Source organism: Gorilla gorilla, chromosome 11, assembly GCF_029281585.2.
Source record: "Gorilla gorilla gorilla isolate KB3781 chromosome 11, NHGRI_mGorGor1-v2.1_pri, whole genome shotgun sequence".
Lineage (NCBI taxonomy): Eukaryota > Metazoa > Chordata > Mammalia > Primates > Hominidae > Gorilla > Gorilla gorilla.
The window spans coordinates 104,817,094-104,843,180 of record NC_073235.2 but is presented as its reverse complement, the minus strand read 5'-3'; the positions used below and the strand labels follow the sequence as shown (position 1 = coordinate 104,843,180).

Genomic DNA, 26,087 nt, shown 5'->3' with positions numbered 1-26,087 from the left:
TGAGCCACCGTACCTGGCCCTTTTTTTTTTTTTTTGAGACGGAGTTTTGCTCTTGTTCTCCAGGCTGTAGTGCAATGGCGCAGTCTCGGCTCACCGCAACCTCTGCCTCCCGGGTTCAAGCGATTCTCCTGCCTCAGCCTCCCTAGTAGCTGGGATTACAGGCATGCACCACCACACCTGGCTAATTTTGTATTTTTAGTAGAGATGGGGTTTCTGCATGTTGGTCAGGCTGGTCTCAAACTCCTGACCTCAGGTGATTGGCCCGCCCCGGCCTCCCAAAGTGCTAGGATTACAGGCGTGAGCCACAGTGCCCAGCCAAGGCTTTTTCTTTTAACATGACCAATATACTCTTGTCACACCTTAAAAAATGAACAGATTTGTTAATATCATCAAATAAGAGTAAACGTATTTTTTATTTTTTGTTGAGTTTTCCTAGAATCCCTCCTTTTTCAGTGAGAATAAGCAATCCAGCTGGGCACAGTGGCTCACGCCTGTAATCCCAGCACTTTTGGAGGCTGAGGTGGGCAGATCACCTGAGGTCAGGAGTTCGAGACCAGCGTGGCCAACATGGCAACCCCGTCTCTACTAAAAATACAAAAATTAGCCAGGTGTGGTGGTGTGTGCCTGTAATCCAGATACTCAGGAGGCTGAGGCAGGAGAATCGCTTGAACCCGGGAGGCAGAGGTTGCAGTGAGTTGAGATCACGCCACTGTACTCCAGCCTGGGAGGCAGAGCAAGACTCTGTCTCAGAAAAAAAAAAAGAGACAATCCTTGTGCAGCTGGGTCCGTGACACATTGGCAGTAGTTAAGTGTGATGCTCTGTCCCTGTGACTGAATTGTCACTGTACTGATTACCAGAGTGCTTTTTTTGGCATGATCTCGGCTCACTGCAACCTCCACCTCCCGGGTTCAAGTGATTCTTGTTCCCCAGCCTCCCGAATAGCTGGGATTACAGGCGTGCACCACCACCACTTTTTTTTAGTAGAGATGGGGTTTCGTCATGTTGGCCAGGCTGCTCTTGAACTCCTGGCCTCAAGTGATTGCCTGCCTTGGCCTCCCAAAGTGCTGGGATTACAGAAGTGAGCCACTGCGCCCAGCCTCCAGAGTGCTTTTAAGCAAAGGTCTTGTTCTTTTGACTTTGAAATAGCATAATAAAACCCTCCTCATGAATATTGTACATTTGAAAATGAGGCCTATTGTGTTTTCCATATCTTTTGCAGTCTAAGAGGCTTTCACTTCTCTCTTTGATCCTGTATATTCACTTAATCTTTCCATCACCTGTTTCTTCTGCTTTGGGGCTGTGTATCCTTTCCAGCCAAATCACCCAGCTCTCTTTGGGATTCTCTTTTCTTTGATGACCTAGTGTCCCAGACTCAGAGCTAAATGCTTTCACTGTTTTGTAATCACTGTATCATACCGTTCTGTATTGGCTGCTTTTTACAAGGAAGAGAAGGAAAGACAGCCTGCAAAAGACACTGAGCTCATTGGAGACAAACTTTGGCCTTTTTTTGTACAGGATCTTCTCATTTTCAAGGCTAGTTTGTCAAAAGAGAGAAGGCAAAAAGCTTGATGACTGCCTTAAACAAGCATGAGGCTATTAAACAAGTGGTACAGGTGATTGTTATTATGGTGGTTAAGAGCTGGGAAGACATCACCAAATGGAGTGTCTAGGGAAAGTAGCAGCTTGTTTTTTGGAAATTTAAAATCCAATTGTTCACATATTCTTATGAAATTGAGGTGAATTATCTCTTATTCTCAACTGTGAATGCAAAAAACTGAAAAGATCTGTTTGAACTATTGCATACGGAAGTATGAAGCATGAGTAAGATTCTGTGATATACAGAAAATAGTGCTGTCAATCTTATTTATTCAACAAACATTTAAAAATTGCTTAGTATTTATTTGGCACTACAGAGGTTAGAGAGGTGAAAAAACTTGGACCCTCCACTTGTAAACTTGTAGGGAAGACAAGACATACCAACCTGTCACAGAAAACTGTTTAATAAGAATATTGAGTATCTTCAAAAGTACCACACTCTGTGCTTGACTGGAAATACAAAGAAGAGTAAGGCATGCCAATAAGAAACTCAAATCTGATAGGAGAGACAGATATGCAAACAAGTGGTTATAATAGATAAGTAAGCAGTATGGGAACATTTAAGAAGATGATCAAGGAAGTGATGTCTGGGTGGTCATGAGAGGTGAATAGAGTGGGAAAGGGCCTTCCAAGAAGAGGGGGTCAGCATGTACAAAGATAATTGAGGTAAGGTGGAGGGTGCCATGTTCCAGCAATTGTAGATAGTTATGGCTGGAGGATAGGATATTTGCTAACAGAGGGAGGAGAATAAGGTTTCATTGCTAGGCAGGGACCAGCACATGAAGGATCAGTGTATGTCAGCTAAGGAGTTCGAATTTTTTTTTTTTTGAGACGGCGTCTCCGTCTGTTGCCCAGATGGGAGTGTAGTGGGCGATCTCGGCTCATTGCAACCTCTGCCTCCTGGGTTTAAGCGATTCTCTGCCTCAGCCTCCTGAGTAGCTGGGATTACAGGCATGCGCCACCACATCCAGCTAATAATTTTTGTATTTTTAGTAGAGACAGGGTTTCGCCATGTTGGTCAGGCTGGTGATCCACCTGCCTCGGCCTCCAAAAGTGCTGGGATTACAGATGTGAGCCACCATGCCTGGCCTAGGAGTTTGAATTTAACCCTGAAGATTTTGAGCAGACCAGATTGCATTTTAGAGAGATGGCTCTGGTGACAGTTTGGAGAAATAATTGAAGGGAGGAAGACTGGGAACCTCAGTTATTCTATTTTTAAAATTAATTATTATTTTTTTTAGTGACAAGGTCTCGCTCTTTCACTCAGGCTGGAGTGCAGTGGCACAATCTTGGCTCACTGCAGCCTTGACCTACCGGGGTCAAATGATCCTCCCACCTCAGCCTCCCAAGTAGCTGGGACTATAGTTGTGTACCACCACGTCTGGCTAATTTTTGTATTTCTTGTAGAGACAGGGTTTCACCATGTTGCCCAGGCTGGTCTCAAACTCCTGGCCTCAAGTGATCTACCTTGGCCTCCCAAAGTGCCAGGATTTGGGTGTGAGCCACTGCACCAGGCCAGTTATGTTGTTGCAGTGATGTTAATAAGCATCAATGAGTGGCTGAACTAAAGCAGTGGGAGAGAATGGGATGGGCTTGAGAGCTAGTAAGAAATAGAATTGTCATGGCTCATGCCTGTAATTCCAGCACTTTGGGAGGCTGAGATGGGAGGATTGCTTGAACCCAGGAGTTCAAGACCAGCCTGGGCAACATAGTGAGACCCTGTCTCTAAAACAAAACAAAAAAAGATACAGAATTGTCAGAATGATGAGTGATGTTAAGTATGAAGTTTAATGTTTAAAAGCAGAAGAGGAGCCAAAGATGACCCCGGAATTTCTGTTGTTGGCAGCTGATTGTATGGTAACCATTTATTGTAATTGGGAATCCAGGAAGAATTATAATTTGTTTTGATTTTGATTTTTAGAAAGAGGAGTTAAAACTGACACAAGAGTTAGAGATAATGGTTTAGTTGGGACACTTTCACACTGAAGTATCCAAGGATATATTCAGGCACTTGGATAAATGAGTGTGAAACTCATAAAGGTTAGAAGGAATAATTGAGTTATTAGTATCTGTTTTTTTTTTTTTTTTTTTAGACAGAGTCTCGCTCAGTCGCCCAGGCTGGAATGCAGTGGCGTGATCATAGCTCACTGCAGGCTCCGCCTACCGGGTTCACGCCATTCTCCTGCCTCAGCCTCCAGAGTAGCTGGGATTACAGGTGCCCGCCACTACGCCCGACTAACTTTTGTATTTTTAGTAGAGATGGGGTTTCACCGTGTTAGCCAGGATGGTCTCGATCTCCTGACCTCGTGATCCGCCCACCTCGGCCTCCCAAAGTGCTGGGATTATAGGCGTGAGCCACTGCGCCCGGCCGAGTTATTAGTATCTGAGAACTAGTTGCAACCATGGGTCACCAGGGAGACAGAAAAGCAGAGGATTGAAGACACAGAATTCAGATGAAACCCAGCATTGAAGGAAATTACAGAAATGAGGAGAGAACCTAATCTTGGCAGCCAAAGGTGGAGAGTTTTCAAGGTAAAACTCAATCAGTGTTTGTTTGAGAGAGTTACAGATGAGATTTGAAAGTGTACATTGGATTTAGCAATAAAGAATCCACCTGCTAACCATTGGTGAGGAGAGTGTTAAGTGGAATGATGGGGGCATAAACCACATTACAGTAGGTTGACAGTGAAAGTGGGGATAGCAAAAGCTGAATACTCTTTAAGAAGTTTGATTTTGAAAAAAGGTGAGAATTGGCTGGGCGTGGTGGCTCACTCCTGTAATCCCAGCACTTTGGGAGGCCAAGGCGGGCAGATCACAAGGTCAGGAGATCGAGACCATCCTAGCTAATACAGTGAAATCCCGTCTCTGCTAAAAATACAAAAAATTAGCTGGGCGTGGTGGCACGCACCTGTAATCCCAGCTACTCAGGAGGCTGAGGCAGGAGAATTGCTTGAATCTGGGAGGCAGAGGTTGCAGTGAGCCGAGATCGCACCACTGCACTCCAGCCTGGGCAGCAGAGCAAGACTCTGTCTCAAAACAACAACAACAACAATAACCACAAAAAGAAACAAAAAAGGGGAGAAAAACGACTAGAGAAGTAAGGTCAAGGGAGAGTATTTTTAAGTGGAAAATAAATGCCATAAAATATATGAATAAATTGCAAGTAGGAGCATTAAAGGAAGATATTAATATCATTTGGAAAGTTGGGGGAGTGCTGTGGTTCATAGACGAGTTTTAAAAACTCCTGGACTTGGCCTTACATGGTGGCTCACGCCTGTAATCCCAGCACTTTGGTAGGCCAAGGTGGGCAGATCATTTGAGGCCAAGAGTTCAAGACCAACCTGGGCCAATGTGATGAAACCCTGTCTCTACTAAAAATACACACACAAAAAATTGCTGGGTGTGGTGGTGCATGCCTGTAATCCCAGCTATTCAGGTGGTTGAGGGATGAGAAAATCGCTTAAACCTGGGAGTCAGAGGTTGCAGTGAGCCGAGATTGTGCCACTGCACTCCAGCCTGGGTGACAGAGCGAGACTCTGTCACAGAAAAGAGAAAAAAAAAAGCAGGCCGGGCGTAGTGGCTCAAGCCTGTAATCCCAGCACTTTGGGAGGCTGAGGTGGGTGGATCACCTGAGGTCAGGAGTTCGAGACCAGCCTGGCCAACATAGGGAAACCCCATCTTTACTGAAAATACAAAAATTAGCCGGGCGTGGTGGCACACTCCTGTAATCCCAGCTACTTGGGAGGCTGAGGCAGGAGAATCGCTTGAACCCAGGAGGCAGAGGTTGCAGTGAACCAAGATTGTGCCATTGCATTCCAGCCTGGGCAACAAGAGCGAAAATCTGTCTAAAAAAAAAAAAAAAGAAAAAAAAATACTGAACTTAAGTTCATGTGTGAGGTAGATATCCTTGAGGTGATTTCAAGAGAGGCTGAGAGAGGATATATATATATATTCCAGGTAAGTGAAACTAGGGCCGCAAAGGGCTGAAGTTGAAGTAATGCTAATGGACATATTCAGGGAACAGCAAATAGTCCCACTGAACAGAATCTTTGGGTTTGTTGAGTGAATGATGAGAGAAAAATGAGAATTGAGCTTGATGGTGGAAGCAGAGAACGTCATGCTATAGAGTTAGGTTATAGGCCCTAAAGTACTGGAAGGTATTTATGCTTTTTGATCTGAGTAGTTACAGGACTGGAGAAGCTGGACTTTAGGAGAATTCTGAAGCACTGAGGATGATGGAGGGGAGGAGGGGAAGAATTCTTTTGTGCTGAGTAGCAGCTATAGCTACCCTATCTAGGAGACACAGGAGCAAAGCCACTCATGTTGTGCTGATATATTGCTGCTAGGGGAGGGGGCTGTCCTTTGTGCTAACTTAAAGAAAGCTTCTTAAGGCCTCCTCTCCTTCCAGTTACAGAGGACTCAGGGCTTGGTTGCTGTTTATTGCCCTTCACTGCATGGAATAAGCTCTTTGCCTTCTAGATACTTAGAGGAAGAAGCAGCTGTTTACTATGAATATAAATTCATAGAAATGTGGAGAGACTATATTTGAAGACAGTCTTCTAGTTTTCAGGTGAAATACTGTCTCACTAAAGAAGGTTAATTTTGCCTGCTGCCGTAATAGTCAGTAGTCAGCAAATGTTAAAAGCACTGTAGAATGAAAAACAGGCAAGGATTCATACTAATGAAATCAGTTCTGTTATCTAAGCATTTCCCTAGACTCTAGCCTGTATTTTAAAGTTAAAAGCTGCTTCTAGTTTAATATGTTCTTTTAATTGTTGAATGTTAAAGAATTTTGTATTTTAAGTTACTGGCATGAGATACACAGGTAATGGTTATGGTTATTCTTATCAAATACGGATTAACTGCTTGAAATTATTACGGATAATAAGGTATATATCTAAATAAGTGGGTAATTTGGTGGCCAAACTAAGGTGTAGCACATAGAGAAAAAAAGCTACTTTTTTATCACATTATTCATGAAATTTTCCAAGGTTCCCCCTTTACTAAAAATGATTTGCTTATTCTTGAGATACTTCATGGTGAAGTTTTTTAAACTAATTTATTCTGTTAACCTCATTTTCATTTCAGTATCTCTTTATTGGAAATTGTTTTGTAACTGTTTTTGTGATCCTTTTTTTTTTTTTTTGAAGAGATGAGGTCTTGCTATGTTGTCCAGGCTGGCCTCCACCTCCTGGGCTCTCAAGCAGCCCTACTGCCACAGCCTCTCAAGTATCTTGTCTTCCTATTTTTGTCTCCTCTTTTAAACTTAAGCATTATGCTTCGGATAGTCTAAAATAATTGATTATATAAAACTGATTCGTTTTGACTCCAGAGTACGTTAGGCTAATACTTTCTTATTTGATTTTCCTTTCTAAATAGCCTTGCTTGGCTGGGCACTGTGGCTCACGCCTGTAATCCCAGCACTTTGGGAGGCCAAGGCGGGCGGATCACCTGAGGTCGGGAGTTTGAGACCAGCCTGACCAACATGGAGAAACCCCGTCTCTACTAAAAATACAAAATTAGCTGGGTATGGTGGTGCATGCCTGTAGTCCCAGCTACTCGGGAGGCTGAGGCAGGAGAATTGCTTGAACCTGGGAGGCAGAGGTTGCGGTGAGCTGAGATCGAGCCATTGCACTCCAGCCTGGGCAACAAGAGCGAAACTGTCTCAAAAAAATAATAAATAATAGCCTTGCTTATGCTAATATGATTAATTTACATTTCTTAGTACAGTTTTGTAGTTAAAATAAACTCCTCATGATAGGCTGTGAGAAGATAATCTTGGATTCAGAAGTTTGTCTAAAAATTCATGGAGGATGAACTTCCTTTGTGCTGGTAAGAGCTGGCTGTAGGGGCAGTTGTTTCCAAGTTGTTCCTCGGCCAGTAGTATCGGTACCACCTGGTAATTTGTTAGAAAGAGATTCTTATCCCTACTACAAATGTGCTGAATAAGAAACTGGGTCTTGGGCCCAGCAGTTTGTTTAATACGTCCTTCAGCTGATTTTGATGCGTGGTAAAGTTTTAGACCATTACTATGGGGTATTATAATAAAAGAGACCCCTTTCTTGATTTCTAGTGAATGGTGTTTGGGACAGTAATTGACTTAGGATTTTTTTTTCTTAATTGACTGGCATGGAAAAGAAATGCTGTTTGTATTCTCAGGTGCAGATTTTGCATCCTGAAGAAAGTAATGGATACTCATAAGTGAGTAATTAAAATAGCATGTAGGAACTTTTATCTTGAAATTTAATTTTCTTTCAGGAGGCAAAACCTTCAACTGAGGACTTGGGGGATAAGAAGGAAGGTGAATATATTAAACTCAAAGTCATTGGACAGGTGAGTTTCATTGTTTTTCTCTTTTGATTCCCCTTCAATGTGAATACTTTTTCACAGGAAAAAAAATTATTTAAGGCAAATTATTTCAAAATGACTATGTATGCATTTTAATTTACTGTGTATGCATCTGTTAGAGGTAGAAGAGGCCGATACTGTTTTTTAAATTACTCTGCCAGGTAGTTTTAGATCATCTTAATTTTTCCAAATAGGAATGTTTTCTTGGTTAGTGTGCTTCAGGGGCAAATACAGTGAATACTATTAAGTGTTAAGGCTAGGGCCAACCTTAAGTAAAAGGTTTATCAGCCCTTTTCCTGACCCTTTTCCCTTTTCTGGCCCCCTATTTCCCTAGACTCTAGTTTGTATCTTCTTTTTTTTGAGATGGAGTCTTGTTCTGTCGTCCAGGCTGGAGTGCAGTGACGCGATCTCGGCTCACTGCAAGCTCCGCCTGCCGGGTTCACGCCATTGTCCTGCCTCAGCCTCTCAAGTAGCTGGGACTACAGGCGCCCGCCACCATGCCCGGCTAATTTTTTGTATTTTTAGTAGAGACGGGGTTTCACTGTGTTAGCCAGGGTGGTCTTGATCTCCTGGCCTCGTGATCCGCCAGCCTCGGCCTCCCAAAGTGCTGGGATTACAGGCGTGAGCCACCGCGCCCAGCTCTAGTCTGTATCTTATTGACTCTGAAATGTTAATTAAGGTTAGCTAACAACCGTTGGAGGAATGAATCTACATAGTTAGGTGGGTTTTCCAAAGGACAAAAGACAGAGAATTGGTGGAAGGGTGGACTCGCCCAGGATGGAGTGCAGTGGTATTTCCATTGAAGTGTGACAGTACCATTTCCCTATATTCTCCCAAACGTGGGATATTAACAGTCTTTAAATTTTGTTCAAATATGCTAGGTAAAACATTTTTGTTTATTTTTCATTTACCTAATTATTAATAAGGTATAATATTTTTGGTCTGTTACATTTATATTCTTCTGTTAATTGTGTTCATACCCTTTTCCCATTTTTCTGTGATTATCTTATTTTGAAGACTTTTATTTTTTATTTTCAAAATTTTTTTTTTTTTTTTTTTTTTTTGAGGCGAAGTCTCACTCTGTGGCCCAGGCGGGAGTGCAGTGGCGCAATCTCGGCTCACTGCAAGCTCCGCCTCCTGGGTTCACGCCATTCTCCTGCCTCAGCCTCCCGAGTAGCTGGGACTACAGGCGCCCGCCATCACGCCCGGCTAATTTTTTTGTATTTTTAGTAGAGACGGGGTTTCACTGTGTTAGCCAGGATGGCCTCGATCTCTTGACCTCGTGATCCGCCCGCCTCGGCCTCCCAAAGTGCTGGGATTACAAGCGTGAGCCACCGCGCCCGGCCTATTTTCAAAATTTTTTAAATTTAAATTTTATTTTGAAATGGAGTTGTGCTCTTGTTGCCAGGCTGGAGTGCAATGGCGTGATCTTGGCTCACTGCACCCTTCACTCCCGGGTTCAGGTGATTCTCCTGCCTCAGCCTCCCGAGTAGCTGGGACTACAGGTGCCTGCCACGAAGCCTGACTAATTTTTTTTAAAAATAGTTTTAGTAGAGACGGGGTTTCCCCGTGTTGGCCAGGCTGGTCTCGAACTCCTGACCTCAGGTGATCCACCCGTCTCGGCCTCCCAGAGTTCTGGGATTACAGGTGTGAGCCACCATGCCTGGCTTTATTTTGAAAACTTTTAAAAGATAAAATTCACATACTATAAAATTCACTAAAGTATATAATTCAGTGGCTTTAGTATTATTCACAAGTGTGTGCAGCCATCACCACTACTAATTCCAGAATATTTGCATTACCCCAAAAAGACACCCTGTACCCATTAGCAGTCATTCCCCATCCTATTTCCTCCAGCCAGTGACAACCATGATTCTACTTTCTGTCTCTATAGGTTTGCCTTTTCTGGACATTACATATAAATGGAATCATAAGATATATGGCTTTTTTTTTTTTTTTTTTTTGAGGCAAGGGTCTCGCTGTGTCACCCAGGCTGGAGTGCAGTGGCCTGATCTCAACTCACTGCGACCTCAGCCTCCTGGGTTCAAGCGACCCTCCTGCCATAGCCTCCTGAGTAGCTGGGATTTCAGGTGTGCACCACTATGCCCAGCTAATTTTTGTATTTTTAGTAGAGATGGGGTTTTGCCATGTTGGCCAGGCTGGTCTCAAACTCCTGACCTCAGATGATCCGCCTACCTTGGCCTCCCACAGTGTTGGGATTACAGGCATGAGCCACCATGCCTAGCTTTGATATGTGGTTTTTTATTCTGGTTTGTTTCTTCTTTTCTGCCTTGCTTCCCTGCTCCTCTTCTCCTCCCTCCCCTCCCCCCCCTCCCCATCCCCCTCTCCCTCTCCAGGGGTCTCGCTATGTTGCTCAGGCTGGTCTTGAACTCTTTGGCTTAAGTGATTCTCCCACTTTGGCCTAAAGTGCTGGGATTATAGGTGTGAGCCACTATGCCTGGCCTGGCTTCTTTCTTTTAGCATGTTTTCAAGGTTCATTCATGCTGTAGCATGTGTCAGTACTATATTCCTTTTAATGGCTGAATTCTGTTCCATTATATGGGTAGAATATATTTTGTTTTCCATTTATCAGTTGATATTTAGTTTGTCCCCATATTTTGGCTACTATTAATAATGTTGCTGTGAACATTCATGTGTGTTTTTGTATGGACATATGTTTTCAGCTCCCTTGGATATATACCTAGGAGTGGAATTGCTGGGTCTAGTATGCAACTATATGTTTTACTTTTTGAGGAACTGCCAAACTGTTTTCAGCAGTGGCCCTACCATCTTACATTCCTAGCAGCAACGTATGAGGGTTTCAGTTTTTCCATATTCTGGTCAACACTTGTAATTATCCATATTTTTGGTTATAATCCTAGTGGGTGTGAAGTGGTATCTCACTGTGGTTTCAACTTGCTCTTTCCTGATGGCTAATGATGCCAAGCATTTTTTTATGTACTTATTGGCCATTAGTACATCTTTGGAAAAATGAAGTTCTTTAGATCTTTTGCCCATTTTTAAATTGGGTTAGTTGTCTTTTTATTGTTGAGTGGTAATATGTCTTTTATTCTGGATATTAGACCTTTATCATATATATGATTTGCATAGATTTTCTCCTATCTTTGAGTTTTCTTTTCACTTTCTTGGTTTTATTCTTTGCAGCGTAAAGTTTTTAATTTTGGTGAATTAAGTTCATCTGTTTTTTCTTTTGTTGCTTGTAATTTATCTGAGAAACCATTACCTAATCCAGGGTCACAAAGGTTTACGCTTGTGGTTTAAGAGTTTTAAGGCTGGGCACAATGGCTCACACCTGTAATCTCAGCATTTTGGGAGGCCAAGGTGGGCAGATTGCTTGAGCTCAGGAGCTGGAGACCAGCCTGGGCAACATGGCGAAACCCCATCTCTACAAAAAATATAAAAAATTAGTAGGGCGTGGTGGCACATGCCTGTAGTCCCAGCTACTCAGGAGGCTGAGCAGGGAGAATCACTTGAGCCTGGGAGGTCAAGGCTGCAGTGAGCTGTGATCACGCGACTGTACTCCAGTCTGGATGACAGAGTGAGACCCTGTCTCCAAAAAAAAAAAAAAAAAAAAAGTTTTATGGTTTTATTTATAGTTTTAGCTCTTACATTTAAATCTTTCATCATTTTGAATATTTTTTTATGGGTGTTTGTCCCAGACCATTAGTTGAAAAGACTGTCCTTTTCTCACTGAATTGTTCTGGTATCCTTGTCAAAAAATTGACTATAGATATAAGGGTTTATTTCTTGGCTCTCAATTTTATGCCATTGATCTATCTATATGTCCATATGCCATGGAATGTCTTTTTAAGAATTATTAATTTGTGGGATTTTTAAAAATATTGTCTTCATTTTCCTTGTCTGTTACATGTTATGAATATTTCCTCCAGTATGTCTTAACTTTTGTTTATGGCATCTTTTACTATACAGACGTTTTATGTTTTTATTAAGTCAAATTTATCCACCTCTTTTTTTTATGGTTTCTAGGTTAAAATCATGCTTTGCAATAGGGCACCCCAAGGCCAAAATTAGGGGAAAAAAATTCTCCCTTGAGGGGAAAATATTGAGAATTTTTTTTTTTTTTTTTTTTTTTGATGTGGAGCCTTGTCCTGTCACACAGGCTGGAGTGCAGTGGTACTTCCGGCTCACCGCAACATCCGCCTCCCAGGTTCAAGCAGTTCTCCTGCCTCAGCCTCCCGAGTAGTTGGGATTACATGCAACTGTCACCACACCCGGCTAATTTTTTATATTTTTAGTAGAGATAGGGTTTCATCATGTTGGCCAGGCTGGTCTCGAACTCCTGACCTCGTGATCTGCCCGGTTTGACCTCCCAAAGTGTTGGGATTACAGGAGTGAGCCACTGCACCTGGCCAAAAAAGTTTTAATGTTAGCTCTTTAATTCATCTGGAAGTGATTTTTTTTTTTTTTTTTTTTGAGATGGCGTCTCACTCTGTTGCCCAGGCTGGAGTACAGTGGCGAGATCTAGGTTCACTGCAGCCTCCGCCTCCTGGGTTCAAGCGATTCTCCTGCCTCACCCTCCTGAGTAGCTGGGATTACAGGCATGCGCCACCACGCCTGGCTAATTTTTTTGTATTTTTAGTAGAAATGGCGTTCACCACGTTGGTCAGGCTGGTCTCGAACTCCTGAACTCAAATGATCCGCCTGCTTTGGCCTCCCAAAGTGTTGGGATTACAGGCATGAGCCACCATGCCCAGCCTGGAATTGATTTTAATGTATAGCATGAAGTTTGCTGTAGAATTTTATCTGTTTATGAAATGATCTATGTGAAGATAATTTTATTTCTTCATAGTTACAGTCACAAGAAAAATACTGTAGACGTGCAGCTTCTGCAAATACACATTTGTGAATGTGATATGTAGTCATGAAGTTTGGCTTTGAAAGTTTACATTATGCAAGTAACAGTATTTTTTCTGATGGTTGGCTTATAGTTTGTTTCACAATCTGAGCAGAATAAAAGAATTTTTGGTCCCACAAATCAGTTTGACTAACTCAGGTTCTTACTCATTTTACTCATGTGAGAGAAACCAGATTCCATGTGGTGATTTTTTTTTTTTTTTTTTTTTTTTGAGATGGAGTACTGTTCTGTTGCCCAGGCTGGAGTGCAGTGGCATGTTCTTGGCTCACTGCAACCTACACCTCCTGGGTTCAAGCAATTCTTCTGCCTCAGCCTCCTGAGTAGCTGAGACTACAGGTGTGTGCCACCATGCCTGGCTAATTTTTGTATTTTTAGTAGAGACGGGGTTTCACTATACTGGCCAGGCTGGTCTTGAACTCCTGACCTTGTGATCCGCCTGCCTTGGCCTCCCAAAGTGCTGGGATTACAGGCATGAGCCACTGCGCTCAGCCCCATGTGGTGATTTTTTATGGCAGGAATAAATTTCTCAGTCGCTTATTGTATAAAATTGAATTTTATACAATTAATTATTGTCTAATTAATTGCTTTTCTCCTAGGCGACCACCTTCAGTGACACTTCACTTGGGGGGACAGACTTTTTGTTTTGAGTTGCTATTGGGATAAATAAAAGATGCGATAGTTCATCTTTTATTTTGACAATAGAATGGCAAATGAAGGAATGCATTTACTTAGGCTTTTACTTAAACTGATAATTTTAACACTCAAGACTGATTAACTATGTTTTACTCGGTTTCTTTTGTAATGGGTATACAGTAACTTTGAGGATGATTACACTGTTTTAAGAAAACTGTTAAGAATGCTAAAAAGAATATTGTGGTGGAAAAATACAGGTTACAAGGTTTATGTTTCTATTTGCACTATATGTGTAATTAAATAGTTTGGTTCAAGTAAAGCAAATGATTTATACAAAGAGGGATAATTTTTTTCTTTTTTATCTCCTTAGGATAGCAGTGAGATTCACTTCAAAGTGAAAATGACAACACATCTCAAGAAACTCAAAGAATCATACTGTCAAAGACAGGTTCGTCCATTTTGGTATTAAGTACGATGCTTTGTCGTTAATTTTTTTTTTTTTTTATAGAAGATTGTCAAAAGAAAAATCCTGTTTTATTATTTTCACCATTAGCAACTCAAGGAAAACACTCTATCATTTCTTGTACCCTGCTTAACTGCTTTTTTTGTCTTGTGGCCCATTTTAAAGTTTGAATTCGTAAGATGGGAACTAGTTTGAAAAGTAACTCAGAATTGTAAAGCGAGCTCAAATGAATGTTTCTGTCTTGATGGCTTACCAGTATATATAGCAAAAAAGGCAAGTAATTTTTTGGTGATTACTATGAATTGTTTTTGTACTTCTAATCATGAGTGTTTAGCCATATGTTAAATTTAAGTAGTAGTATTATTAGTATATTATCTCTTTTTTTTTGTTTTTGAGATGGAGTTTGCTCTTGCTGCCCAGGCTGGAGTGCAATGGCACGATCTCTGCTCACTGCAACCTCCGCCTCCCAAGTTCAAGTGATTCTCCTGCCTCAGCCTCCCGAGTAGCTGGGATTACAGGCATGCACTACCACGCCCGGCTAATTTTGTATTTTTAGTAGAGATGGGGTTTCTCCATGTTGGTCAGGCTGGTCTCGAACTCCCGACCTCAGGTGATCTGCCCACCTCGGCCTCCCAAAGTCCTGGGATTACAGGCGTGAGCCACCACGCCTGGCCTTATAAAATAGGTTTTGAAAATAAATGTAATTGGAATTAATATGAGACAACCAAGATATATTTTAAGTGAAATTATGATTTAATAAGCAAGAAATATATGTTTAATCAGTCTATTAAATTAAATTATAGGCCGGGTGCAGTGGCTCATGCCTGTAATCCCAGCACTTTGGGAGGCTGAGGCGGGCGGATCATCTGAGGGCAGGAGTTCAAGACCAGCCTGGCCAACATGGCAAAACCTTGTCTCTACTAAGAGTACAAAAATTAGCCAGGCATGGTGGCTCATGCCTGTAATTCCCAGCTAGTCGGGAGGCTGAGGCAGGAGAATCACTTGAATCTGGGAGGCAGAGGTTGCAGTGAGCCGAGATCATGCCACTGCACTTCAGCCTGGGTGACAGAGCAAGACTCCATCTCAAAAAAAAAAAAGAAAAAAGAAAAAAAAGAAAAAAAATTGAATTATATTACATAATATTAACTCAGGTATTGTAAATTTTATTTTCATTTATTTATTTATTTATTTGAGATGGAGTCTTCACTCTGTCGCCCAGGCTGGAATGCAGTGGTGTGATCTCAGCTCACTGCAACCTGCGACTCCCTGGTTCAAGCGATTCTCCTGCCTCAGTCTCCCAAGTAGCTGGGATTACAGGCATGCACCACCATGCCCGGCTAATTTTTGTATTTTTAGTAGTGGCGGGGTTTCACTATGTTGGTCAGGCTGGTCTCGAACTCCTGACCTCGTGATCCGCCCGCCTTGGCCTCCCAAAGTGCTGGGATTACAGGCATAAGCCACCGTGCCCGGCCTGTAGATTTCATTTTTAGAAGGTTTGCTTTTAACAGTTTAAATTTGTAACTCACATAAAAAAAACTTATTATAAGAAAGAGAAACTAGGTGTTAGGATAAGTAAAACAATAAGCATTTTTGTCTCTTCTGTTTTTGTAGATTTTAATTGTTTAACTTAATAAAATCACATTAATTGGGGTTCAGCTACTTCACATTTGTAATAACTTTGGGTGTTAAAATTGAGATGAAATTCATCAGGGGAAAGAAACATTTATTGAAATCTCAATTATGTGTACTGTGCCATAGGTATTTAAGATACATTATTGGCCAGGCACAGTGGCTCACGCCTCTAATCCCAGCACTTTGGGAGGCTGAGGCAGGCGGATCATGAGGTCAGGAGTTCGAGACCAGCCTGACCAACATGGTGAAACCTGTCTCTACTAAAAATACAAAAATTAGCTGGGCATGGTGGTGCACACCTGTAATCCCTGCTACTTGGGAGGCGGAGGCAGAAGAATCATTTGAACCCAGGAGGCAGAGGTTGCAATGAGCCAAGATCACGCCATTGCACTCCAGCCTGGGTGGCAGAGTGAGACTCTGTCTCAAAAAAAAAAAAAAAGATTCATCGTCATTTAATTTTCATAACTCTGAAGAAAATTCATATAGTCTCTACACCCCCCATCTGTAGGCCAGGGAATTGATTTTTTTTTTTTTTTTTTTTGAGACGGAGTCTCACTCTGTCGCCTAGGCTGGAGTGCAGTGGTGCCGTCTTAGCTCACTGCAGCCTCCACCTCCTGGACTCAGGTGATTCCCATGCCTCAGTCTCCCGAGTAGCTGGGATTACAGGCACCTGCCACCAGGCCTGGCTAATTTTCGTATTTTTTTTTGTATCTGTATTTGTATTTTTTTTTTTAGACAGGGTCTTCCTCTGTCGCCCAGGTTGGAGTGCAGTGACACGACCTTGGCTCACTGCAACCTCCACCTCCCGGGTTCAAGTGATTCTCCTGTCTCAGCCTCCCGAGTAGCTGGGATTACAGGCGCGTGCCACCTCGCCAGGCTAATTTTTGTATTTTTGGTAGAGATGGGGTTTCACCATGTTGGCCAGTCTGGTCTTGAACTCCTGACCTCAAGTGACCCACCCGCCTCGGCCTCCCAAAGTGCTGGGGTTACAGGCTGAATCACTGCGCCTGCCCCGTAATTTTTGTATTTTTAGTAGAGACGGGGTTTCATTATGTTGACCAGGCTGGTCTCAAACTCCTGACCTCAAGTGAGCCGTCTCTCCCCTTTCAGCTGTTTTTGTTGAAGAGTGATTAGAAAAATGTATCCTAATATATTTTGTAATATTTATGGTGCTATCTGTGCCATCCAGGTTTATGGTAGATGAGCTAGCTAGCCATTTGCGCTTTACTAGGTTTTATGATAATGTTGGCCAGGCTGGTCTCAAACTCCGGACCTCAAGTGAGCCGTCTCCCCTTTCAGCTATTTTTGTTGAAGAGTGATTAGAAAAATGTATACTAATATATTTTGTAATATTTATGGCGCTATCTGTGCCATCCAGGTTTATGGTAGATTAGCTAGCTAGCCATTTGTGCTTTACCAAATTTTATGATGTAATCTGTTTAACACCAATTTCGCCAGTATAGTTGGAAGCTAGTGAGGGTGCACGTCCAGTTTCTGATCTGATCTTTTATTCTAGCTTCCAGATTTACGGCAAAGTGAATCGAGTAGTGGTCAAGAGCATAGGCTTAGAAACAGGTTTGGGCTTAAATTCTTGGCTAGCTCCAAGCCTTAGGTTCCCTAGCTGTAACATGAAGATAAGGTGGTAATACCTACCTTCCAGGGTTGTTGTGTTTAACACTTATGATTATGTATGTAAAGAATTGGTACAGGGAGGGCCTTGCAAATAGTTGCTACTCAGTACAGTATATAGTATTTATGATTGAATTGGCTTGTCTAATTTTATTTTTTATGTAGTGTTCTAAGGCTTTCATGCTTGCTTTTTGTGCATCAAAGTTACCATTATGTTTTCTAAGATTTGTGTGTGTATGTATGTATTATTATTATTATCTTTACCTTTTTAGGGCGTTCCAATGAATTCACTCAGGTTTCTCTTTGAGGGTCAGAGAATTGCTGATAATCATACTCCAAAAGAAGTGAGTATACTTTTTTCCTGAGTCAAGAAAAAATTTAAATTCTCCTTTGAGCAGTTTGGTTCACTGGTGTTAAAACTGCCCTTTTCTTGAATATTCTCTGATTTAAATGGCATATCATTTGTTGGAGAGAAGAAATAATGTTTTGCGCTGAACTTCCCCTATAGTGCCTTTAAAAGTGCCAATAAAAAGGGTGGTAGAAACAAAATGAGTACTGAAATTGTCATAGGGCACATGCTACATCCTTTTTGAAGATAGACAAATGTTCCTCAAATTTGGTAAATTTCTGGTATACTTTCATGGTGATGGTAACATTAATGGCTGGATTTTGATTTTTGACCTATTTTGAGAATGTTAATACAGAAGCATAGTGTATATTAATATATTTGGCTCTGTCATCTTGTTTTACCCTATTTTTTTATGCTTCTCTGTCTTCATTTGATTTTTTTATTCTATGAGCAGTTTTCTTTGCTTTTATATTCCACCCATCTTCCCTCTATAGAGATATCTCAGAGTAATGTGTGTGTGTGTGTGTGTGTGTATGTGTATGTGTATCTATATACATAGATTCCCTTCATACACGGAGTAACATTACTGATATTTCTGATAGTGTGAACAATATAGGGTTATTAACTTTTTATTTTGAAAATATTTCAAACTTACTGAATTGTGAAAATAGTGTAATACTCTCCTGTATAACTATTCCTTAGATTCACCAATTAAAATTGCACAGCATGTGGGCCAGGCACGGTGGCTCATACTTGTAATCCTAGCACTTTGGGAGGCCAAAGTGGGTGGATTGCTTGAGTCCTGGAGTTCGAGACCAGCCTGGGCAACATGACGAAAACCCGTCTCTACTAAAAATAAAAAAATTTGGCCAGGTGCAGTGGCTTATGCCTGTAATCCCAGCACTTTGGGAGGCCGAGGTGGGCGGATCACGAGGTCAGGAGTTCGAGACCAGCCTGGCCAGTATGGTGAAACCCCGTCTCTACTAAAAATACAAAAATTATCCGGGCGTGGTGGCATGTGCCTGTAGTCCCAGCTACTCGGGAGTCTGAGGCAGAAGAATCGCTTGAACCCGGGAGGCAGAGGTTGCAGTGAGCCGAGATCATGCCACTGCACTCCAGCCTGGGCAACAGAGTGAGACTCTGTCTCAAAAAAAAAAGAAAAAAAGAATTAACTAGGCTTAGTAGTGCATGCTTGTAGTCCCAGCTACTTGGGGGGCTGAGGTGGAAGGATCACTTGAGCCCAGGAGGTCGAGGCTGCAGTGAGCCCTGGTCATGTCACTGTGCTCCAGCCTAGGTGACAGAGTGAGAACCTGTCTCAAAAATAAATAAAGTAAATAAAATAAAATAACGTGCAGCATTTGATAGCTGGGATTGGTGGTGCACGCCTATAGTCCTAGCTGCTTGGGAGGCTGAAGCGGGAGGATCACTTGAGTGAGCCCAAGAGTTCGAGACGAGCCTGGATAACAGAGCGAGGAGTCCCCTGTCTCAAAAAAAAAAAAAAAAAAAAAATAGTATGTTTTTCTAGTATGACTACTAGAATGCAGTCATAGCTCACTGCAGCCACAAACTCCTGGGCTCTAGCAGTCCTATCACTATCAGCCTCCTGAATAGCTGGGATTACAGGCATGTGCCACCATGCTCTGCTAACTTGTAAATTTTTTGTAGAGATGGAGTCTCCCTGTGTGCCCAGGCTTTGATCACTTAGTTTAAGTGTTGCCTTTTTTTTTTTTTTTAACTTTGTAGTTAACTGTTTTTCCTGTTACAATTAAGTAATTTGAGGGGACACACTTTGAAACTATGCGAATATCCCCTTTCTCATCAAATATTCCCCTTAGGTTTAGTGTCCACCATCTTCTTGAACACTTCCTTACTTTGTGGCACAGTAAGAAGTTCCAAACTCATCTTTTACTTTCCTTTAACTTGGCATAATCTCTGGGACCGTACAGTAGATATCTAATACATTTTACTGACACATGCCTTACACATTCCTTGTAATTAAGAGATTATTTTTTCAGAGGAATGTTGGGGCAGTGGGAGACAGTAGGTCTTTAGGGAGTGACCCTCCTGTGCTGTTGTTCACTTGTCTCTGTTAATGTACTTTGAAGTTTGTAGCTTTATATTCTTTATAGCTCAAGGATTCATGCTGTCTTCCTGTTTTGAAGGTTTCTAATAACATTTGGAATTTTATTCCTTGCAGTATTTACCATGCTATATGGGCAATTAAAATTGTTTTAAAAGCATCTTTTTTTTTTTTTTTTTGAGATGGAGTTTTGCTCTTGTTGCCCAGGCTGGAGTGCAATGGCGCAATCTTGGCTCACCGCAACCTCTGCCTCCCGGGTTCAAGCGATTCTCCTGCCTCAGCCTCCTGAGTAGCTGGGATTACAGGCATGCACCACCACACCTGGCTAATTTTGTATTTTTAGTAGAGACGGGGTTTCACCATGTTGGTCAGGCTGGTCTTGAACTCCTGACCTCAGGTGATCTGCGGCCCCCCCAGCCTCCTAAAGTGCTGAGATTACAGGTGTGACCCACTGCACCTGGCCTAAAAGCATGTTTAATAATTATTTAAATATTCAAATATGTTCCACAACCAAGATAGCTTAACACTACTAGAGCCATTCTAATCACTTTAAAATCCTAAATTCACATGTGTTATGTTTAGATTTCTTAACATACTTTATTTTCATATTTAAAATTCTACACAAAAATGTTACCTATAAAATTTAAAACTTTTTGGTCAGGCACAGTGGCCCACGCCTGCAATCCCAGCACTTTGGGAGGCTGAGGCGGGCTGGATCACTGCAGGTCAGGAGTTGAGACCAGCCTGGGCAACATGGCGAAACCTCATCTCTACTAAAAATAGAAAAAGTAGCCAGGTATGGTGGCGCACGCTTGTAGTGCTAGCTACTTGGGAGGCTGAGGTGGGAGGATTGGTTGAGCCCAGGATGCTGAGGTTGCAGTGAGCTGAGGTTGAGCCCAGGAGGCTGAGGTTGCAGTGAGCTGAGATTGTGCCACTGTACTCCAGCCTGGGCAATATAATGAGACCCTGTCTCAAAAAACAAAAACAAACAAACACCAAATTAGATATATCCTATTAAACTATCACTTAAACTATTAAATACATGTTTCATTAGATTTAAAAGTTCTTTAACATGGCTGTCAAAAACACTTCAGTTTTATATAGTGAATAAACTGGGAAGTGAAATTGACTCAGGAAAGTAAGATGAATAACTCAATAGACAGAATCAGAAGGAAAGACACCTCTATATTCTTTAGATTAAAGAACACAGGATTCTTAATATTAGAGGAGTGTAAGTATGGGTCACATTTGGATCTCTTTGCACTTTTAAATTAGTGGCCACATAATTGTAGTCAATTTAAAAGCTGCTTTTATATTCTAACATTTTTCTTTCCTCTTACAGCTGGGAATGGAGGAAGAAGATGTGATTGAAGTTTATCAGGAACAAACGGGGGGTCATTCAACAGTTTAGATATTCTTTTTATTTTTTTCTTTTCCCTCAATCCTTTTTTATTTTTAAAAATAGTTCTTTTGTAATGTGGTGTTCAAAACGGAATTGAAAACTGGCACCCCATCTCTTTGAAACATCTGGTAATTTGAATTCTAGTGCTCATTATTCATTATTGTTTGTTTTCATTGTGCTGATTTTTGGTGATCAAGCCTCAGTCCCCTTCATATTACCCTCTCCTTTTTAAAAATTACGTGTGCACAGAGAGGTCACCTTTTTCAGGACATTGCATTTTCAGGCTTGTGGTGATAAATAAGATCGACCAATGCAAGTGTTCATAATGACTTTCCAATTGGCCCTGATGTTCTAGCATGTGATTACTTCACTCCTGGACTGTGACTTTCAGTGGGAGATGGAAGTTTTTCAGAGAACTGAACTGTGGAAAAATGACCTTTCCTTAACTTGAAGCTACTTTTAAAATTTGAGGGTCTGGACCAAAAGAAGAGGAATATCAGGTTGAAGTCAAGATGACAGATAAGGTGAGAGTAATGACTAACTCCAAAGATGGCTTCACTGAAGAAAAGGCATTTTAAGATTTTTTAAAAATCTTGTCAGAAGATCCCAGAAAAGTTCTAATTTTCATTAGCAATTAATAAAGCTATACATGCAGAAATGAATACAACAGAACACTGCTCTTTTTGATTTTATTTGTACTTTTTGGCCTGGGATATGGGTTTTAAATGGACATTGTCTGTACCAGCTTCATTAAAATAAACAATATTTGTAAAAATCGTACTAATGCTTATTTTATTTTAATTGTATAGAAAGAAAAAATGCCTAAAATAAGGTTTTCTTGCATAAATACTGGAAATTGCACATGGTACAAATTTTTTCTTCATTACTGTACAGTGATGATGTTAATGACTTTGAAGCACTGAAAGTTACTGAAGTGCCTTTTGAATCAAGGATTTAATTAAGGCCACAATACCTTTTTAATACTCAGTGTTCTGTTTTTTTAAAAACTTGATATTCCTGTATGGTGCATATATATGATACAGTTACCTAATCATGTTGAATAAATGGGCATGCCAAAAATTCTTACTGGATTTTTATTGGTAATTTCAATTCTTCCTTTAACAAGGTACAAAGTGGTAAGGTTTGGTATATTTTATGTTTTCCTTTTATTTCTTTATATCTTTTTTTTTTCTTTTTTTTGAGACGGAGTCTCACTCTGTCACCCAGGCTGAAGTACAGTGGTGTGATCTTGGCTCGCTGCAACCTCTGCCTCCCGGGTTCAAGTGATTCTTCTGCCTCAGCCTCCTGAGTAGCTGGGACTACTCGGGAGTGTGCCACTACGTCTGGCTAATTTTTGTATTTTTAGTAGAGATGGGGTTTCACCATGTTGGCCAGGATGGTCTCGATCGCTTAACCTTGTGATCTGCCTGCCTCGACCTCCCAAAGTGCTGGGATTACAGGCGTGAGCCACCGTGCCTGGCCCAGCCTTATTTCTTTTTATCTTAAATATTTAAACTTCGTGTAAAATTAAAATATCAGATTAGTTTGTTCCTATTAGAGGGCTTAACTTTTCCTTTTAATGCTAATGAATCACAGAATTTACTACATCTATGCATACATACAGTCCAGTTTCATGTTATCTCAAATAGAATGTCATCTAACTACTTGAGAAGACCAAATAAAACCCACTTTGAATGCATTTTATAAACTATTATAGCTTACATACCTACTCAAGTCACCTTTTGAGAAAGAGATTGATTGGCTTGATCTTATAATTCTTATGTTTGACCCTAACTGAAAAATTATTTGTATAAGTTAGAGCTTTTAGATTGTCACCTGATATTTATCATTATGTTCATTGAACAGTGACTAGGAACTAGGCCCATTTTAAGAAAATCCTCATGAGTTGCATATTTCTGTCAAGATTGAATAACAGATCTGATTGGGTGTTTGAACTATGAATCTGTAGTTTGGTATCTTAATTTTGTTTGCGTCTCTGAATGTCTGAAGACGCTCAGGATTTTGGTGGGACTTAGCTACTGGGGAAGTAATTTTCTTGTTTTTAGTTTTTTGGATTTTTCGAAATGCATTGCACTCTGCTATGGTTAACTTAAATGTGTGCTTATCTGATTAGCAGTGCTGATAAAATAGGCATTTCACAACAAAAATTTTAACAGATTATCAGATTTCTGAAGGGACCTTGAATAACATTTAGTGAAGTCACTCTTATCTGGTGCTTGACTGCAACATCCTAAATCTGTAACAAAAGGGAGAAAATAAAGTCAGCAATGGTAATTTCCCCCACAAGGATGTATTTGTTCTGTTGTGGGTTGAATTATTTGAGATGCTCCTTTCTTATCTGATTAAGTAATATTGAATGAATTGATTGAATGAATGAATGTCCAGGTAGGGTCCACAAGCTTGAGAAAACGTTTATATGACATATTTAAGTTCAGTATGACTGATACTATCTAGTGTTTGACTGTTTTATTTCTGTTTAATTTTTACAAAAAAGGAGTTAAAATAAGTATCAAATCTAAGCACATCTAATAACAGCAATACAGACTACAAATAGGTTGGATTTCTGGGTTGTAAAGGTGTAATTTCTGTAGAAAGCAAATACCTTACAAACATTAATGAGGAATTGGAGGGGATTACTTGCAAATATTAAGCTTTTCATCTCTGGACAGTGAAGTATAGAGTAGGGCCAAAAGAAATTTGTGAAAAAATTCAGGTTCAGATGCTCTAGATTTAAATAACATCCTTTTATATAACTTGTATGCTAAAAATATCTTTCTTCATTTTGTTAAAGGGATATTTTATTAAATATTAAAAGAGATGTTAAATATCTAATCAAGTCTCATCCTGGGCCAGGCACAGCGGCTCGTGCCTATAACCCCAGCACTTTGGAAGGCTGAGGTGGGCAGATAACTCGAGCCCAGGATTTTGAGACCAGCCTGAGCATCATGACGAAACCCCTCTGTACTAAAAATATACCAATTAGCCAAGTGTGGTGGTACGTGCCTATAGTCTCAGCTACTTGGGAGGCTGAGGTGGGAGGATTGTTTGAGCCCAGGAGGTCAAGGCTGCAGTGAGCTGTGATGGCGCCACTGCACTCGTTTGGACGACAGAGTGAGACCCTGTCTTAAAAAAAAAAAAAAAAAAAAAAAAAAAAACTGCTGGGTGCGGTGGCTCATGCCTGTAATCCCAGCACTCTGGGAGGCCAAGGTAGGCGGATCACAAGGTCAGGAGATCGAGACCATCCTGGCTAACACGGTGAAACCCCGTCTCTACTAAAAATATAAAAAATTAGCCGGGCATGTTGGCGGGGGCCTGTAGTCTCAGCTACTCGGGAAGCCGAGGCAGAAGAATGGCGTGAACCTGGGAGGCGAAGCTTGCAGTGAGCCGAGATCGTGCCACTGCACTCCAGCCTGGGCGACAGAGCGAGACTCCGTCTCAAAAAAAAAAAAAAAAAAAAAAGACATCCTGGTAGAGTCAATGTAATTTTTTCAACTGGGGAAATTTTTGTGGGTGGTTAATTCTTCAGGGCACAGGGGCTAAAACTCAAGATTTATTAATGTTCAGGGCTCTAGAATAATGCTGCCCAATAGAACTTCCTGTCATGGAAATATTCTACATCTATGCTTTCCAATACAGTAGCCGGTAACCACACATGACCACTGAGCACTTGAAGTGGGGGTGTTGTGGCTGAAGAATGTTTTAACAAGTTTAAATAGCTACATGCGGCTGGTGCTGTGTACTCAGCAGTGCAGCTCTAGAATCTATACTTCGAGGATGTGAGAATGGCCTCACAAAGCAGCTCATTTTGCTGAAATGAACATTTATCAAGTGATTGCAAATATGCATTGTTCTAAATAGACATTACGTTTTAGATTCTTAGGGTGAAATGGTTGTGGTTTTGCTTTATAGAGATGTATAATAAAATTCTTAATATATATATTTGAATATATGTTTCTCTGCATTACAAAATTTTGCATTACAAAATTTTCATTTATCTAAACTCTTTCAGATACATTGACTGAAATGAAATACTTTGACTATCCTAAGACCACGTTAGTGTTTCAGACTGAAATTATGGGCAGTTTTAGGCACCAAGGCTTCTGGATTTACGTGGTTCTGGAGAACATAAAGGATTTAGGTGAATGAAGAGTTCAATTGGGTTGAACAAAGTGTGTGAGTTGTGGAGGAGTGGTGGAAATGGAGGTTCCAGAGTAGAGAATATCTTAGGTGTGGGTTGAGGTTAACCAGATGAAATGGAACTAACTAATTGGGCTCAGAATGGAACTTTTTTTTTTTTTCTTAAGAGACAGGGTCCCACTCTGTCACCCAGGCTGCAGTACAGTGGCACCGTCATAGCTCAGTGCAGCCTGGAAGTCTTAGGCTCAAGCGATCCTCCTGCTTCAGCCTCCTGAGTAGCTGGGATTACAGGCACACCCCACCATGCCTGGCTAATTTAAAATTTTTTTTATAAAGATGGGGTTTCCACTGTGTTGCCTAGGATGGTCTCAAACTCCTGGCCTCAAGCAAGCCTCCCGCCTCAGCCTCTCAAAGTGTTGGGATTACATGCATGAGCCACCGTGCCTGGCCCCTAGAACTTTATTATAAAGGGAAGTTTCTCCTTTTCTTTCACCACCTCCCAACTTACTTTTTAGTTTTCTTCTAGCCTTAAGGCCTGGGTATTTGTAGGAACTGGAAATAAGAGTAAACCCATGGTCTGGAAATGTTCTGTGTCCACTGCAGGCCACTGGCTTCCTTATGGAGTTCTTGATAGAAATGAAGATGTTTCTCCAAAGCAGCTTTTTGCCTAAGGAGACAACCCCACCCCCAATTCCAATAATGATTAAGCACCCTAGAAATTGTCCTTATAAGCCAGCAAGATAACTTTAGATTTGAATAATTATCAGTTAGACTTCGGGCTGTTGATCTTGGATTTCAGTGGAAGATCATACTCTTCATTTAGTAAATTTACATACAAGGTTTGGAGTACCATGAGCCTCCTACTGGAAAAGTAAAAAGAGAGGCATAATTCACAGTTC

The 26,087-nt window shown here is 41.1% G+C and overlaps 2 protein-coding genes across 3 annotated transcripts in view; one reads left to right on the top strand and one right to left on the bottom strand.

Annotated features, from left to right (window-relative positions):
- The window catches only part of SUMO1 (small ubiquitin like modifier 1), a 32,410-nt gene extending 10,600 nt beyond the window's left edge, over positions 1-21,810 (top strand). The window contains exons 2-5 of the mRNA XM_004033062.5: positions 7,856-7,930; positions 13,846-13,923; positions 17,472-17,543; positions 20,971-21,810. Of these exons, the coding sequence (XP_004033110.1) occupies positions 7,856-7,930; positions 13,846-13,923; positions 17,472-17,543; positions 20,971-21,039 (294 nt within the window). The 3' untranslated portion in view covers positions 21,040-21,810. The remainder of the gene's footprint in view (positions 1-7,855; positions 7,931-13,845; positions 13,924-17,471; positions 17,544-20,970) is intronic.
- KIAA2012 (KIAA2012 ortholog) overlaps positions 21,447-26,087 on the bottom strand; it is a 135,813-nt gene continuing 131,172 nt past the window's right edge. For both annotated transcript variants that reach the window (XM_031008585.3, XM_031008586.3), the window contains exons 23-24: positions 25,697-25,855; positions 21,447-23,287 (exon numbers count right to left, since the gene is read on the bottom strand). In XM_031008585.3, the coding sequence (XP_030864445.2) occupies positions 25,717-25,855 (139 nt within the window). In that variant the 3' untranslated portion in view covers positions 21,447-23,287; positions 25,697-25,716. The remainder of the gene's footprint in view (positions 23,288-25,696; positions 25,856-26,087) is intronic.